Here is an 18,145-nt window from a genome sequence, read left to right as displayed (position 1 = left end):
TGTATGTGAATTTTGTGCAGGAGCACAGAATTCTGAATCAACATTCCAGAGTCAGATTGATATAATTTCCCATAGGCCTTTGCTGACATTGGTTATACCAACTGAAAATGCTGATTGCTAGCAATAGCTATACTGACATGCATTTTACCCGTTACCCTAGTATTCTATACAGGAAATTACTTACCAGTGTTCCTTTATTACAACATCTATATATAGATGTACAGTCGTAGAATTGCTCTCACATCTAGAACTGGATATTTTCACTGTAAAATTAAGTATTCAAATCCACTAATTTTGGAGCCTCTGCAAAACACATTCCGGCTGGCTAAATAGCATATAGCCAGTCAGCTGCTGATATTCAGTGGGAGATAGCCCGCTGTCTGTCCCGCTGAATATTCTGTTCCCTGGATGGCTGGTGATCGGCCACGTCGCACGACATAGCTGGTCACTGCTAATATTCAGTAGCTAGAGGTTAAGGCTAGAGGTTACATAGATCTAGGGTTACAGCCCCCCATCCCTTTTCACCCACAGCTTTGCCCCATTCTGCCCCCTACCCTGGCCCCACGCAAACTTCATCTCTTCAGGGCACATGCAGAGGGTCTCTGCGCATGGGCGGATGCAACATGACGTCACACGCATGCGTGTGATGTCATCGTGTCACATGCGTCCTGACACGGCCCCGAGCTCAGTGCTTTTCTAAACCCGGACAAACTGACGGGGTTTTGAAAAGCCATCTGGACACCTGGACCGTCCTCTAAAAAGAGGACATGTCCGACTAAATTCGGACATGTGGCAACCCTACATCAGGGGTGCACAACTCCGGTCCTCGAGGGCCGAATCCACTCAGGTTTTCAGGATTTCCCCAGTGAATTTGCATGAGATCTATTTGCCTGCACTGCTTCCATTGTATGCATATTGATCTCATGCATATTCATTTGGGAAATCCTGAAAGCCTGGCCTGGCGAGGGACGAAGCTGTGCACCGAGACCCACCTAACTAGCCAGTCAGCTGCTGAATATTGAGTTGGCTGACTAGGTCTGGGGCAGCAAACCATGACCCGGATATTCAATGCTGGTGGCTGGATACGGGCCCCTGGCACTGAATATCCAGGATCGCCGCAGACCACGAGAGGTCGTCGGGCTGCTTTATCAGCCACATGACCTTTTCAAGGCAGCTACTGCACCTTTCACCAGCCTTTTAGCACCACTTGATTGAAAATAAACTCTTACCTGGGTTTCCACAGGCTTTTTGGGTTTAATGTCTGTCTGCTCTTTATCTTCCAGAAACCCAGGCTGACTTTCATTTTTCTCTGAAAACCAACCAAACAGAAGCTCATTATGTAACCACTGCCACTAACTTATAGAGTCTGGCTAGGTAACAGGATGGCACTGCGTCACTGCAGACTTTCTTTTTTACGTCCCGTTTCCAGATCTGGATTTACTCAGAGGCCTACTAGGCCTGTGCCTAGGGCAACACAATTTGGGAGGGGTGATGACATGAAAAATAATTTTATAAAAGGTCAGCTAACTTGTGCAGCAGATATGCACATACCGTATTTTTCGCTCTATAAGATGCACTTTTTTTCCCCAAAAAAGTGGGTGGAAATAAGGGTGCGTCTTATGGAGAGAATACCCAACCCCCCTCTCTCTCTTCCTCCCCTTCCCCCCCTCCTCCCCCCCCACCCCGGTTACCTTATTTAGTTCCTCCGGTGGTCCTGCCCTTCCCTCCAGCTGACTACTGACAGAGTGGCGCAAAAGCGTAACTTATTCCCTCCAGCTGACTCCTGTCAGAATGGCGCAAAAGGCAGGCGCACACTTTTCAGGAAGCATGCACCTGCCTTTTGCGCTGCTCTGACGGGTGTCAGCTGGAGGGAATAAATGCTGCTTTTGCGCTGCTCTGTCGGGAGTCAGCTGGAGGGAAGGGCAGGACCACCGGAGGAACTAAATAGGGTATGGGGAGGAGTTCAGGGGAGTATGGGGGGGCCTGCCTGCCTGCTTGCCTCAGGGTGGGGGGCCCTGCCTGCCTGTCACTAGGCCTGCCTGCCTGTCACTAGGCCTGCCTGCCTGCCACTAGGCCTGTCTGCCTGCTTGCCACTAGGCCTGCCTGCCTGTCATTAGGCCTGCCTGCCACTAGGTCTGCCAGCCTGTCTGCCCTGTGCCCTGTCCCTGCCCGCCCTGTGCCCTGTCCCAGCCTACCACTAGACTACTAGAGAGGGGACAGGGTACACAGCCTGGCAAGGAATGTGGGGTTGGGTGCAGAGCCTGGCAGGGAGAATTTGGTTCAGAATGGTTTTTTTCTTCTTTTCCTCCTATAAATCTAGGGAGTGTCTTATGGTCAGGTGCGTCTTATGGAGCGAAAAATACGGTAAGTTGCCTTTATAAAACAGGCATAATTTATGTGTCTATTTGCTTCATTAAAACCAGTATGTGAAATTATAATATTTTTGACAAAAAAAAGATCTTAAGCTAGCAATTTTATCACATTCTGACTATTGTAATTCACTTCAAGAAAGTGATATCAAGGAAATTATTTTGAGAGGATCAAGATAGGAAATATCCTCCCCAAATTTTTAGTTCTAATTCATTGGCTGAAGGGAAGGAAGAAAAGCTGGGTGCAAGGCATGGCAATTGAATATACCCCCTCCCCCCAAAAATGTATATTCCCCCCTTTTTGGGGAGGAAAAGGTTACCTCAGTTTATAATCGGATTGGTTTATATTCGAGCATATATGGTAATTGATATGATACCTGACAATGTAGAAGTGCAGGTCTGAAGTGGAGCCGGACTGGCAGGAACAGGTGTGTTGGGGTCAGAGGAAACAACCTCAGTGGACTTTTTGCTTTCTGGTCTCTCAGGAATCATGTCGGGGGTGCTGTATTTTCCATTCACATGTTCAAACTCCTGAACCTGATGAAGGAAAGCGAACAAGAAAACAGAGGAGAAAAGGTTCAGAAACGACGGGCTGCATTTCACCGAAAGCTTCCCATGCTAGTATGCGCATTTCCGTCGATCTGCAGAATTGCGAAGCAGTGCGATTCTTCTGACTCTCAAAGTTCATGCAAGCGATTCTGAATTGGCCACACCTTTAATAAGTCTACACAGTTTTAGCCAGCGTGTGCCATATGCAACATTCCAAAGCAGATATGGATTCCTTTTTGGTAATTTATCAAGTAAAAAGTGCAAACAATTAAGAGGTCCTTTTACTAAAGTGCATTAGATTATCCAGGTAATGCAGCTTGGTGTGAAATTGTACCACTGAAAGTCTAAAGTGACAATCAATGGAGGCATTTAAAGTATTTTTTTTTTAATTCAGGTAATGTGTTTATGTTCCAATTAGCACACAAGAGCTAAGAAAGAGCTATATGATCTCCTGTCAATTGTGCATTAGCCAGCAGCATGTAGAAAATACAATACACTAACTAGATCTCCCACCCACACTACGCCCCTGCAAGAAAAAATGCTGAAAATTTATTAAGTGGTTTATTGCAAGATAGGCAAACCCCTGAAAAATGCCATAATGCAGTTGTGTGTTAGCCTGTTATCTGCACATTACCCCTTAGATTCAATAAATGAGGATAACACAGGTAAAAATTGTAACAAACGTAAAAAAAAAAAAGAAAAATCAAAAGTATAACAAGTCTCCAAAGTAAGAACAGAGGAATTTGGCTGCGCGCTGTACCTCTCTACTCCTATTTCCCGGCGACAACAAAAAGTCACCTACATCACACATAGCTACATAGTGGAAACTGGGCCTCTTCTCCCTTGAAAAGAGGAGACATGATCGAAACATTCAAAATACTGAAGGGAATAGACTTAGTAGATAAAGACAGACTGTTCACCCTCTCCAAGGTAGGGAGAACGAGAGGGCACTCTCTAAAGTTGAAAGCGGATAAATTCCGTACGAACGTAAGGAAGTTCTTCTTCACCCAGAGAGTGTTGGAGAGCTGGAACGCTCTTCCGGAGTCTGTTGTAGGGGAAAACACCCGCCAAGGTTTCAAGACTAAGCTGACGAAGTTCCTGCTAAACCGGGACGTTCACAGGTGAGGCTGGACTCATTTAGAGCACTGGTCTTTGACCTGAGGGCCGCCACGTGAGCATTCTGCTGGGCATGATGGATCACGGGTCTGGCCCAGCAGCCGCAATTCTTATGTTCTTATGATACATGGACTCCTGAGGAAGGCTACGTCCGCACAAAAAACAGACCATGTTGAGTCTTATTGTTCGAGACAAAAAAGGAGTGAGGAAGGGACACAGTCACCCAACTTGAAGGACAATTTGATGGCCTTTTTTTATGTTGGACCTACACATTACCATGACATCATGAGAACCACATATAGTAGAGTAATGAGCACAAATCCAAAGTAAAGTTTCAGTCTTACATGCCATGAATCTCAATCGCGGCTCGGTTTCGCCAATTTGCGATCAAACATAACAGTGACTAAAATCACAGCATAAGCCATAACTGCCTTTTGCGAGTCTCTGGGGCATGGAACATACCTGAAACCGACTGTTACTCACCCACCTTCTTCCGAACAAGGGACATCACTCCGATCCTGGTGAGGACATGCTGCCGGGAAAGTCCCTCCCGAGGGACCCCGTCTGCAAAGGTTTCTGCGCCATCAGCTCCAGGTTCACATAGATGTCTCATAAACAGCGACACGTAAGCCCTGGCAGACAGGAAGACGTTCATTTGTGTTATTCTGTCTCCACGGATCATGTCTCCTGTTCAGTGGCCTTTGTATCTTCGGAAGGTGACTTTCTGTTAAACATCTTAATTTTTGGTTTACTTCGCAGTCTTTGGAAGTAATAACCGTTGATTTAAGTGCTGAAAATCACTAGCTACGTCTTATTTGATAATATTCATCGACCAGGCAAGCTTTTGTTATTTTGACTCACTGACGCTGTTGAAAGATATCTCTAGGCGATTTCTAATGGCTGTTTTACGTTGGCCATTGTTAAAATTGCACCTCTCACGCTTATTTACACATCTAACAGAATATTGTTTGACCCCTGAGCAGTGGCGTAGCGAGGGTGCGGGGCGCCCCTTCCCCCGACCCTCTTGTCCACCCCCGCTCCTCCCCCTGCCGTGCACGCGCCCCCCTTCCCTTCCCCTCTACCTTTTTAATTTTCCAGGCGGGAGCATCCTCATGAACTTGCTGACCGCGTCGCGTTGGTTATCCCTCCGATGCCACTTCCTAGGTGCAGGGCCCGGAAATGACATCAGAGAGAGGTGACACCGATGCGGGCAGTATGTTCGACATGCTGCTCACGTAGGGAAAATTAAAGAGGTACTAGGGAAGGGAAGGGACGCACATGCGCGCAGCAGGGGGGGTTGGGAAGAAGCGGGGGTGGGGTGGGGGTGGAGAGAAGGACGGGTGCCGGCATCACTATCAAGAATGCACCTGGGGTGGACTGAACCCCTTACTACACCACTGCCCCTGAGGCAGGCAGTAACCCCGCCGAATCATAGCCTGTGTCGGGTCTTTATAGATTTGGTACGTTTTTATTAAAATTTGTTTTTTATTCATTGGTCTCAGGAAATACCATATTTTTCGGACCATAAGATGCACTTTTTCCACCTCCAAAAAAGGGGGTGGAAAAGGGTGTGTGTCTTATGGACCAAATACACTGCGCCCCCCGGTACCTTTTTTAGTGGTGGTGGTCCAGCGCGGTCTCCTGGACGGTTGTCTGTGTCTTAGAAGAGCGAAGCAGAACGCAGGAGAGCAACCTTTGCACTTCCTGCCTGGTCAGTCACTGACTGCAGCCAATCACAGAACGGCACGACCAGGCAGGAAGTGCAAAGGTCGGCCTCCTGCGCTTTACGTCACTCTTCTAAGACACAGGCAGCCGTCCCGGAGACTGTGCTGGACCACCGCCACTAAAAAAGGTACCCGGGGGGAGGGGGGGAGCTGTAGGTGGCTTCGGGTGGCTGCGGGCTTTGGGTGGATGAGGGCGGCTTCTGGTGACTTCGGGCGGCTTCTGGCAGCTTTGGGCTGCGGGCGGCTTCAGGCTTTGGGTGGCTTTGGGCTTCCCAGCACCAGATGCACCAGATGCTCTACGTGTAAAGGAGGAAAAACCAAGAAGAAAAAAATTCTAAACCAAAATTTTTTTTTCTTGGTTTTAACTCCTCTACAGATGGGTGCATCTTATGGGCCGGTGCGTCTTATGGTCCGAAAAATACAGTACTTTGGTTCACCAACACATTTTTTGTAGCCATGGGAGGGGAATGGGCGAGTTGTGGGCATTCCAACTATTGCAGAATACCCCTGATCCACACCAAAGTTAGCCACGGGGATTTATTTACGCCAGGTTTCAGTTGTTGTAAATCCCCACGCCTAAATTTTGCTATGGATCCAGCACTAAGCGCCATTGTCGTCAGCCACTTCGAAAACAGCCGCCGATCGCGTGTCCATCAAGCGACAAGGATGTTTCTAGAATCGCAGCTTCGTGGAAGGTAGGTGCCAGAAATATAGGCTGGCGTTATAAAGGCCTACATTTCTGTGCGCCTACCTTTCATGTGAAATCGTGTCTATGGAGGCGCTTTACGAAGCCTAACGGCACTTCCGGCCTTAGCCATGCCTAAAGTGGCGTTAGGCGTTATAAAGCGCCTCCATAGACGCAATGAAGAAACTTTTTTTCTAGGCCTACATTTTTTTTAAAGATTTAAAACAGTTTTAATTGACTTTTACTGACTAAGTCAGGCGCTGGTAGGGGGCCTACTGGCGAATAACTTAAGATACCATTTATAGCAGGGGTGTCAAAGTCTCTCCTTGAGGGCCGCAATCCAGTCGGGTTTTCAGGATTTCCCCCATGAACATGCATGAGATCTATGTGCATGCACTGCTTTCAATGCATATTCATGGGGGAAATCCTGAAAACCCGACTGGATTACGGCCCTCGAGGACCGGAGTTACCCATGTCTATTGCTGTAGGACAGGGATCTCAAAGTCCCTCCTTGAGGGCCGCAATCCAGTCGGGTTTTCAGGATTTCCCCCATGAACATGCATGAGATCTATGTGCATGCACTGCTTTCAATGCATATTCATTGGGGAAATCCTGAAAACCCGACTGGATTGCGGCCCTCGAGGAGGGACTTTGAGATCCCTGGTTTATAGAATATGAACCTAAGCACATTCTATAAATGGCATCAAACTTGGAGTGTCATTTATAGAATACCACTTAGCGTATATATATTTGAGTCTGACTTTTCAGCACCATACATAGAATTTAATCCACTGTGTGCTAAGGAGGTAAATGATATATGCGCCGGGGTCATGAATGCACATTTCCAGGCAAACGAGTATCAAGGGATTTATTGTGTGTTGGTTTCTGCATAATTGCTACACACAAAAATAACTAAGGGGCCCTTTTACTAAAGAGCTAACAGATTCTCTTTGTTTGCTTTACCCGTATGAAGGTATGATTGCATTTACCCTGCCATTTTTCAGACAGGCCCTTCTTTTCTGTTCTTTTAGGAAAAAATTTTGTTGTAAACCACTCTGACCTGTTTGTCAGAGCGGTATAGAAAAATTTCCTTAAACACAAAACATATACCGTATTTTCACGCATATAACGCGCATACGTATATAACACGCATACGCGTAGAGCTCGCGGCAACAAAGCATTGATGTAAAAAAAAATCTATATAGCACGCACACGCGTATACCGCGCATGCTGCTATAACCTCCTCCCACCACCCCCGCTTACTCCCTCTTCTGGCCTGCGAACCGGCATCCTCCCCCCCCCCCCCCACGATACTACATCCCCCCCAGCACCGCAAAGACATCGCTTACCCGATCGGGCACCGGCACCAGCACCAATGCACAGGACGTGCCAGTGCCAGTGCCCGAAGATCCTCCCTCGCCTGGGCTGGGCTGGGAAGTGCGAGGGAGATCCTCCCTCTTCCCTGTGCTGGGCTGGTCTGGGCTTTGAGCATTTGCGCATGCTCAAAGCCTTCTGGTCTCGCTCTCTCCGAGATTCTGAATCTGAGAATCTCGGAGAGAGCGAGACCAGAAGGCTTTGAGCATGCGCAAATGCTCAAAGCCCAGACCATCCCAGTACAGGGAAGAGTGAGGATCTCCCTCGCACCGCCCAGCCCAGCCCAGCCCAGGCGAGGGAGGATCTTCGGGCACTGGCACTGGCACGTCCTGTGCATTGGTGCTGGTGCCGGTGCCCAATCGGGTAAGTGATGTTTTTGCAGTGCGGGGGGATGTAGGATCGCGGGGGAGGGGGGGGTGACACGAGCGGGGGGGAGGATGTCGGTTCAAAGGGGGGATGCCGGATCGCAATGAGAAAAAAAAAAAATGTATAACGCGCTCACACATATAACACACATAGTTATACTCGGTTTGTAAAATCGTGTATAACGCGCGCGTTATATGCGTGAAAATACGGTACATACTTAATTTATCTAATGAGCATTTCCTAGTGGCAAAACGATGCTTTTTGGAAAAAAAAAAAATTACCTAAACTCTTTCTCACTTTTTCCTCTCAGGTCTCGAACCAGCCAGTGGGAATTAAAGGCATCCTGGGGAGGCATGCCCCAGCGCATGATGGCGTTCAAGAATGCCTTGCGTTGTCTAGCATTGAATCCAAGAACCTGAGAAAAGGAGAGATGTCTTGTGGGCCTCTCATGTTCTAGAGCTACAATCTTGAGTAACGGGATTAGAAACTCAATATCTGCAGACACTTAGGGCTGGATTCTTTATAGGATGCCCTGTCTTAGCAGCCACCTAAACTGATCGCAAGAGGGAGATTCCCTTGCTGTGATGAGTTCAGTTGCCACGTCTATTTGAAATGTAGGCCAGCGTTTTGCTAGCCTACATTTCAGGGTGATGCCTAGGGCCGCCTAAACTTGCCTAAAGCCACTTCTAGGTGAAATCTCACTCACGCCTAGTCTTGGATGAACTTAGGCGGCCCTAAGCATCTTCCTAGGTTCACAAAAAAGCCTACAATGTAGGCTGCCTGCCTCGGGATATTTTTTATAAAAATATATGTGTCCCGATTGGCTGGTTAGATAGTGGTAAGATGTCTGCCCATGCCTACAATTGGGACACCATTTATAGAATTTGCTCCTTAAAGAATGGGGAGGGCAGTGATGAAACCCCCCTGTGACAGATTAAGGGATTTACCCTCCCCCATGCAAATATTATGCCCCCACGCAGTAGGAGGTGCTAATCAAACGTGGAACTACAGGTCCCAGAATGCACTGGGCTATGGAGATCAGTGTTGAGTCACAGGGACGGGACTTACAAGAGAGAGGTATTTCTACCCAGACTGGGTTTATTCTAGAGAGGTCCCCAAGAGAGAAAGAGGAATTCTCAAGTTTTCCCTATATATTGGCGGAGGCCTTGGGAAAACAGATTGAACCTGTAGCAGCTGGCTGAGGTAAGCCATGGCTATATTCTTTGATTGGTGTGAGGCAAACAATAAAGCAAAGTGTTTTTGTTTCTATGAAAAGTGTTTTCTGTGCTAATTACTCCTAGCAAGCCAGGCTAGCCTGCAAGACTAGGCTAGTCTCCCACCCTCCCCCCCTTTGAAAATCTGGGTTGCATGAACACTGCAAGTAATCTTTGTGCCCTTGTGCTTTGCATCTGCATGGGATAGGCGCAGGTGCAAAATATGCCATGGAAAATATGCATCAGGCATTTGAAAATGAAAACGCTGAATGTGTGTCCCCTCTTCAGATCTAATTCCACCTACTTTACTTTAAAGGGGGACATTAATCAAACTGTGTTTTCATGCAGATAAATAAGCATTTTGCCAGCGTAAAAACGTCTAATTATTTGCAATAAATGTGGAACATAGTGAGTGCTAACACATGGGCTACCTATCATGTGGTGCATGTACCATCTCTAAGAACAACAATAAACAGTGAGGTATTAGGGCTGGGAAACCTTACCTCAATATTCCCGCCAACTCTTGCCAGTAGAGGAGGAAGTGGTTTGTCCCGGTCACTTTTCAATTGCCTTTTAGATTGCCTTCTACCGCCTAGAAAATACATACACTCAGATAAAACAGAGTCAATAATTTACTGCTGGCATCTCAAGAATTTTGTCCTAATGAGTTCTAAAAGGGCACAGACATCTCTTAAAAAAAATAAGACACTATGAAGCCATTACAAAGTAATTACTGTACAGCTTCATCTGACTGGTAAATGTGCTCCATATACTCGTATGTTAGAATGGGTTGGTGTTAGAGAATAACACAGGGACAGATTTGTCCCCATCCCCGCAGGAACTCAATTTCCCCGTCCCGTTCCCACGAGTTTTGTTGCTGTTGCTGTCCCTGTCCCTGCCGCATTCCTGTAAGCTCTGCCTTAACCGCACAAGCCTCGAACACTTATGATTTTAAACATAGAAACATAGAAAATGACGGCAGAAAAGGGCTACAGCCCATCAAGTCTGCCCACTCTGCTTACCCACCCCCTGTCTATGCCCTAATGACCCAATTTCCTTATCTTGACCCTCGTAGGTATTCCACATGGGTATCCCATTTATTCTTAAAGTCTGGCACGCTGTCTGCCTCGATCACCTGCACTGGAAACTTGTTCCAATGATCAACCACTCTCTCTGTGAAGAAATACTTTCTGGTGTCGCCATGAAATTTTCCGCCCCTGAGTTTGAGCGGGTGCCCTCTTGTGGCCGAGGGTCCCATGAGAAAGAAAATATCATCTTCCACTTCGACAAGTCCCGTGAGGTACTTAAATGTTTCGATCATGTCTCCCCTCTACCTACGTTCCTCGAGAGTGTAGAGCTGCAATTTGTTCAGTCTCTCTTCGTACGAGAGACCCTTGAGCCCCGAGATCATCCTGGTGGTCGTCCGCTGAACCGATTCAATTCTGCGCACATCTTTACTGTAATGTGGCCTCCAGAATTGCACACAGTACTCCAGATGAGGTCTCACCATGGCCCTGTAGAACGGGCTTTCGGCTGACGAAACTTCTATTGATACAACCCAATATCTGCCTTGCCTTAGATGAAGCTTTCTCCACTTGATTGGCAGTTTTCATGTCTGCACTGATGATTACTCCTAAATCTCATTCTGCTGAAGTCCTAGTTAAAGTTTCTCCGTTCAAGAAGTACGTCCTGCATGGATTTCCGCTTCCGAGGTGCATGACCTTACATTTCTTAGCATTGAAGCCTAGCTGCCAGGTTGAGGACCAACTTTCCAATGTAAGCAGGTCCTGCGCCATATAATTCTGTAAACTGCATTCACTTACTATATTACATAGTTTGGCGTCATCGGCGAATAGTGTTATTTTACCTTGAAGCCCTTGAGTCTTGTGCAGATGAGGACGGAGCTTAGGCATTGGTGGAATGAGGCATTATGACATCACAATCTGAGCTCTAGAATGTTGCTACTTAGGATTTGAAAGTGTGTGAGGCTTATGCAGATGAGGACAGACCTTGCAGGGATGGAGCAGGGACAGGAAAAGAACTCATGGGGACGGGACGTGAAAATGAATCCCCGCGGGGACAGGGAAAATTTGTTCCCGTGTCATTCTCTAGTTGGTGGGAAGATTTTGCCTGGCAGCTTCCTTCTGCCCCTTTGGGCTTCCATCTCATTTGAAAATGATCCCTATTAGGTTACAGTACTGCAAGCCTTCATTTTCAATTATCTGGGGTTTCCCTTCCCCCTTCCATTTATAATTCCCAAAAACTCAGCCATTGTAGTGACAGTGCCACTGGCATAGTAAAGCCTGGTAAAGTGCATTGGCCAGTAGGTGAAACTGTTGAGCAACAGGTGGGATTCCTCTTCTCTGAGGTGCTATGAACACTGCTCCCAACTAGCCCTGGAGAAAACCTGAGCAGGGAATCCAAATTTAGCTATGCAACATAACAGAGCAGGGCTCAGTGACTGATCAGGTCCCAGAATGAGGTTTTGAAAGGAACTTCATCAGAAGCTTTTTGGAATCTGGAGTCTGAATTCTAGAGCTTAGTTTGAAAGGGATGACTCTAATTACCCTGGAAACTTTGCTAGTAACACCTTATTAAAATTTAAGCCATAATGTACTTAACTGCAACTTTTTTTTTTTTTTTTGCAAAAAGTACTTTGTGCATTACACAGCACAAAAACACTAGCATTTTAGAAAAGTTAAAATGTGAAATAAGGGGCCATCTTTGTTGTAAGTTTTTGTATCTCTTTATTGGAAGACATTCTGTCATACTTCTAGGGGCTAAGTGTCACCATTTTGGAAAATGTCAGAGTCTGAGGCAGAAACAAGGGAGTATCCTACCTACTCCCTATGGGGGAGCCACTGGGGAGGGCAAAAGGGTTCTTGGGGAGATGTAAGATTAGGAAGTTCAAGGGGTAGGCCTTCAAAACAATGGGGGCAGGGCATGTCTTTTATATTTTTAAATTATTGACCCAGAACAGAGCTGGAGAGAGCGATTTTAGGGAACCACTAGGCCAGTAAAGCTTGAGGAATGTTAGGCAAGGGATTCTCTCTTTTTCTTTTCTTTTTCACATGTTGCTATGGCCAGGAATGTAAAAAATTCCCAGCTATAGCAACATATAAGAAATTTGTTTGCATGTCATGCAAAATGGCTGCTAACCCGCAAATTTTTTATGGGTTATTACAATGGTCCTTAAGAAGGGAGTGAACAGATTTTGTTTCGCTCTGTCTTTCTCTGTCTAGCTAGAATTTAATCTATTTATGATCTTATAATAATCACCACTGAGAACTGCCAAAAGCTCAGCCACAGACAGTTATCCAAATTATCATGGAATGTGAGACACATTTTGAGTTGGAGGGACCAAAAAAGTCAACATCTGCCCCCCCCCCTCCCACGCATTTTAGTTGAAGAGATTACGTGGGGGCCCCACCTCATTCTGCCTTCCGTGCATGGGAAGAGTCAATGACTGCTAATCAGAATTTGGGGACTGTTTAATCCAAGTATTATACAGTCCATTCATTGCACCTTGCAAATTTGTTTGTAACACTGTGTTTTAGTTCTGGATTCTTTGTAGGTTTGATGAATTTTACTGGTCCAGCATAAGAGTTATCCAAAAATGTCATTGTACCTAGAGAGATCCCTTCTTCTGACAGACCACAGATACTTATAAAATAAAAACCTAAAAGTTATACTTACAGAATGACCTGAACCTGGTATATCAAAAGATACCTCAGACTCCACAAACTGGAGTCCACCTCCAGAGACAAACATGGAATAGATGGTAGACTTATCTCTCAACTCACTCTGCCCTTCAGGTCTTTCCTCAAAGTCTTCGTCTTCGTCTTCTGAGCCGATGGAGTATTCTGACTGGTTGTCAGAGAGCTCATCCTGCCACTCTGCAGAGCAGAAGCAATAATGCAAACACGTGTTGAAATGGGCCTTCGGGGGCGAGAAAGACTTCAGCAAGGAAAGACAATGGATCACTTTTACTTCGCTATGCGACAGGGCAGATATCGGAACAATTTGTTTGTCTGGCCTTCTGAACTACGGCCTTGTCTAACGATCTTGTTTCTTGACGGGAATGCATTAGGCTCCTCGTCCTAGGCATTTATACATTATTTATAAACAGTACATTAGCTGCAGTTAATATAAATGGCATTCGTTCTTTTCTAGTCTTCCCTTACATACATCTGGGCAGTTCCGTAAATCTAATTAGGCATCGTATATTCCTTTTAAAATTTTAACCTGTCCTTAAAGTACAAAGGGGAAAAACCAAGTTCAACTTTTGGCTCTTGTTCTTTATCAGATTCCAAATGGGAAAGGGAAGGCTTATAAGACTGCCCTTTATTCAATACAAATTTTCAAGGAGATAAGAAATGAGGAATTTAGGAAACGTCTGAAAACACACCTGTTCCTAAAGTATCTAGACAACTGATCCTCTCTTCTCTCTCCCCTCTACAGCGATTAACTTGTTCTATTGATCACTCTCTCCTCAAAAATGGGTTTCCTGTCCTATTAACCCTCTTTCTTCCTCCCCTCTTAATCAATTTGTACCTTTGCTTAATCTTTGTAAACCGCATAGAACTTCACGGTATTGCGGTATATAAGCTGTTATTATTATTATTATTATAAGAAGGATATGGCTCCATTAGTATTTTTTGGCTGTTTTGGGTTTTGTACTGTGAAATGCTCAGGTATTATATATCAAACTGAACTGGTGTTTTCTATGAACCTCTGTCTCAACTTAGAACCCTCAGTATATATTCCTTTACAGCACTTTATAGCACTTTACAGCACTTTATAGCACTCTATGCACTTTATAATTTATGCAGAGCCAGAAAAGAAAATGAATTGATATAAAAAATTTTTTGCACATGCTACTTGCTAAGACCAATGATGAAAACACCACCCCAGTAAGGATACGAATCGAAATACTAAGTAGTACCTTGGGTGTTTGAGGTCTAGCGGAAAAATCCATTTAATACAGTTTGGTCCTCATTAACTGGTGTTTATATCTATTGGACATTTCTAGAAGTTTCCTTATTGGGTTGATCTACCCCTGGCATAGACCATATTGCTATTGTTATAATTCGCCTAGAACATTAATTCGATATGTGGAATACAAATGTTCAAATTACATTAAATTATCACCACAGATCTGTCCCTGTCATCTTGATCGTGAGGGACTACTTTTGCTTTTACTTAATTTAACAAGAATACACCCAGCCAAGTCTCCTGCTTTTCCCCCAAATTATACCTTAATAAATTTAGCACAAATAATCCCGGCTTCAGACATGAACGTGAAATGCAAAAGCATCGTTCAAGGAATAATATTGGGGTCCTTCTATTAAGGTACGCTGACCGATTTAGCATGCGCTAAATAATAATAATAATTTTATTCTTATATACCGCCATCCCAAAAAAGTTCTAGGCGGTTCACAACAAGGTGAGCTAATACATGGGATACAGATAAAATACAAATTAGAATAATGGACTTAAAAACAGATAAAGAAAGAAAGCATTTACAATATAATGCAGAAAATACCGACACGGCAGGGAAAGAAGTAATACATAGAACCGATCAAATACATCAAGCTGAATGTAAGGAACTTGACTGAAAAAAATGAAGCAGAATGCATTAAGATACCAGCCTATTAAGATTCCAGAATCCCAGAGAGTAACAAGATTCTAGAATCTCAAAGAGTAGCAACATTCCATACAGAATCTCAAAGAATAGCAAGATTCCGGAATCCCAGAGAGTAACAAGATTCTAGAATCCCAAAGAGTAGCAACATTCCATACAGAATCTCAAAGAATAGCAAGATTCCGGAATCCCAGAGAGTAACAAGATTCTAGAATCCCAAAGAGTAGCAACATTCCATACAGAATCTCAAAGAATAATAATAATTTTATTCTTATATACCGCCATCCCGAAAAAGTTGTAGGCGGTTCACAACAAAGTGAGCTAATACATGGGATACAGCTAAAATACAAATTAGAATAATTTACTTAAAAACAGATAAAGACAGAAAGCATTTACAATATAATGGCAGGGAAAGAAGTAATACATAGAACAGGTCAAATGCATCAAGTTGAATCTAAGGAACTTGATTGAAAAAATGAAGCAGAATGCATTAAGATACCAGCCTATCAAAGAGCTGAGTCTTTAACAATTTTCTAAATCAGTTTGTGCACCTTAATAAAAGGACCCCATTGTTTTGTACTCTATAGAAATGCTTTCCCCATGCATAGCTCCCGTTATAGTGGATATAATCATTAACAGCTCCAATTTAAGCTTCTTGACTCACCATTTGGCAGCTTAAATCAACAGCAGAAATTATTAGGTATACCTAAATAATTCCTGCTTTGACATGAGTAGGGTGAAAGCAAGCTCTGGTACCAAGGGTTCTGATTCTATAAACTGATGCTGACTACTGCAGCGCTAAGCCCGATTCTATAGGCGCCCATTATAGAATCATGCATAGGACTACCGAAGGGCTCCTTTTACGAAGCCGCGGTAGCAGCTTCAGCGCGCGTGACTTTTCATCACACGCTAAGCCCTGCGCTAGCCTAAAAACTACCGCCTGCTCAAGAGGAGGCGGTAGCGGCTAGCGCAGCCGGCGGTTTAGCGCACGGTGTTACGCACGTTGAACCGCTCCCGCGCCTTCGTAAAAGGAGCCCTAAGTGGGCTGGATTCTACAAATGGCACCAATATCGGCAGTTGCCTACAAAAACAGCCGCCGATCACGTGTCAATCCCACAACAGCGCCGCTTGTGGAATCGCGGCTACTTCAAACTCAGGCCCTCTTTTACAAAGGGGCACTAAGCGTTTTAGCGCGGATTTAGCACACGCTAAATCAACGCGTGCTCTAACCGCTAACGCGTCCACGGGATAAGATGCGCGCATTAGCGTTTAGCGTGCGCTAAAAAGCTTAGCGCCCCTTTGCAAAAGAGGGGGGTTAGTTGCTGGAAATGGAGGCCAGGGTTTTGAAGGCCTGCATTTCTGGTGCCTATGTTTGATGTGAATGACGTCTACGGAGGTGCCTAAGAACGCCTAGTGTTGTTTCTGGCATTAACCACGCCTACTTCGACTTTAGGCATTCTAAGGTGCTTCCGTAGACATGATGAAGGCACCTACATTTTTAATATGATTTTTAAATCATTCTTTAATGGCTTTTGCCAATTAAGTTAGATGCCAGTAGGGAGCCGTTTATAGAATATGCCCCTAAGTGTATTAACATTTAGGCGTACCCTATTTATGCCAGGGTTTTCTTGGACTAAATGCCTGCGCCTAGGTGCCTAACTCAAAAATACACTCACGATCTGCCCCCCAATCATGCCCATTTTTAACTACGAGCTTTGCACTAGGCACCCAACTGCTGTAGAATCCCGCCTACCAAGTTAGGCACCTAACTTGCAATTCAATCCAACTAGTGGCAATTAAGAGGTGTTGGGTGCCAATCATCAGCACCGATTTAGCCTATTACTCAATTAAGTTAGGTGCCTACATTGGCTAGGTGTATTGATGTAGGCAAATGAGCGCCAGTTAAGGCCCATAAAAAAATATAACCCTCCCCAACAAGCAAAGACTAACTGCATTGGCCAATGTGAGAGGTAGAAAAGTGATAATGTTCTTACTCAGAGACATAGTACCTTGATCCTCTTGGGTTGTGTCATTGTAGTTGACCTGTTTGCGTATTCTTTTGCCTTTCCCAAGGTTCCTGGCAAGATCTTCTTGTTGTTGTTCATAGTGATGACGCAACAGTTTTTCCCAGTAGTCAGGATCTACATTCTCCTCTTGTTTTATAATCTCTCGTTCAACCTCCTCCTGAAATAAACCATTCATTTAAAAAAAAGAAGTAAGAATGTGCACCACAGAGTTTTATCCCCTAGCTATCATACCCTTAACTTTCACGGCTGTCTATCACGCTCATTATCCAATATAAATTTCTGCATTTTTTTCTAATGATTATTATCGTATATACTCAAATGCATGAGGGATCTTCAAAAAGTTTCTGCATTTTTTTATTTTTTTTAAACACTATTAAATATTTCAGAAACAAATTACATCACTTTTCCACAAAATCACCCTGTTTTGCGATACATTTTGCCCAGCGTCCTACTAACTTCTTAATGCCATCAGTAAAGAATATTTTTGGTTGAGTGCAAAAATACGAAAGGGCGGAAATGTTTTTAAGAACCCTTATAAATCAACCCTCATATAAACCAAGGTAACCTTTTCCCTCCCATAAAGGAGGTAAAGAGGTTGACTCGATTATAAACCGGAGGGTTTATATTCAAGTACCCTGCCTTCCACCCTGCTCTCCTTTTCTCCCTTCTTCCTTTCTTCCCTTCCTACAAGATGCACAAGCTTGCATAATTCAATCAATGACCTAACATAAGAACATAAGAACTGCCATCTCCGGATCAGACCTTCGGTCCATCAAGTCCGGCGATCCGCACACGCGGAGGCCCTGCCAGGTGTACACCTGGCGTAATTTATAGTCCACCATATCCTTATATGCCTCTCTTAAGGAGATATGCATCTAGTTTGCTCTTGAAGCCTAGGACGGTCGATTCCGCAATAATCTCCTCTGGGAGGGCATTCCAGGTGTCAACCACAACATGTTTTCTCATGGACATCCAAGACAAGTTAACAACATTCCAGTGTAAGTCTGACGTTAGAAGGTTGGATTCATCATGCTGCAGAGATATGCAGATGAATATAAAAACGCCAACCCTTCCCCA

At 44.7% G+C, this 18,145-nt stretch overlaps 1 protein-coding gene across 10 annotated transcripts in view; it reads right to left on the bottom strand.

The window, feature by feature from the left end:
• CHD5 (chromodomain helicase DNA binding protein 5) overlaps positions 1 to 18,145 on the bottom strand; it is a 244,062-nt gene that overhangs the window by 60,027 nt on the left and 165,890 nt on the right. For 7 of the 10 annotated variants that reach the window (XM_033922353.1, XM_033922361.1, XM_033922357.1 and 4 more), the window contains 7 exons: positions 17,036 to 17,225; positions 13,189 to 13,293; positions 9,901 to 9,989; positions 8,465 to 8,598; positions 4,522 to 4,666; positions 2,747 to 2,906; positions 1,230 to 1,309 (listed from right to left, as the gene is read on the bottom strand). In XM_033922353.1, the coding sequence (XP_033778244.1) occupies positions 1,230 to 1,309; positions 2,747 to 2,906; positions 4,522 to 4,666; positions 8,465 to 8,598; positions 9,901 to 9,989; positions 13,189 to 13,293; positions 17,036 to 17,225 (903 nt within the window). The remainder of the gene's footprint in view (positions 1 to 1,229; positions 1,310 to 2,746; positions 2,907 to 4,521; positions 4,667 to 8,464; positions 8,599 to 9,900; positions 9,990 to 13,188; positions 13,294 to 17,035; positions 17,226 to 18,145) is intronic. The other 3 variants (XM_033922352.1, XM_033922354.1, XM_033922356.1) reach the window with 3 other exon arrangements.

Source organism: Geotrypetes seraphini, chromosome 15 (assembly GCF_902459505.1).
Source record: "Geotrypetes seraphini chromosome 15, aGeoSer1.1, whole genome shotgun sequence".
NCBI classification, from domain to species: Eukaryota; Metazoa; Chordata; class Amphibia; order Gymnophiona; family Dermophiidae; genus Geotrypetes; species Geotrypetes seraphini.
This window is presented reverse-complemented; position numbering and strand designations above follow the sequence as displayed.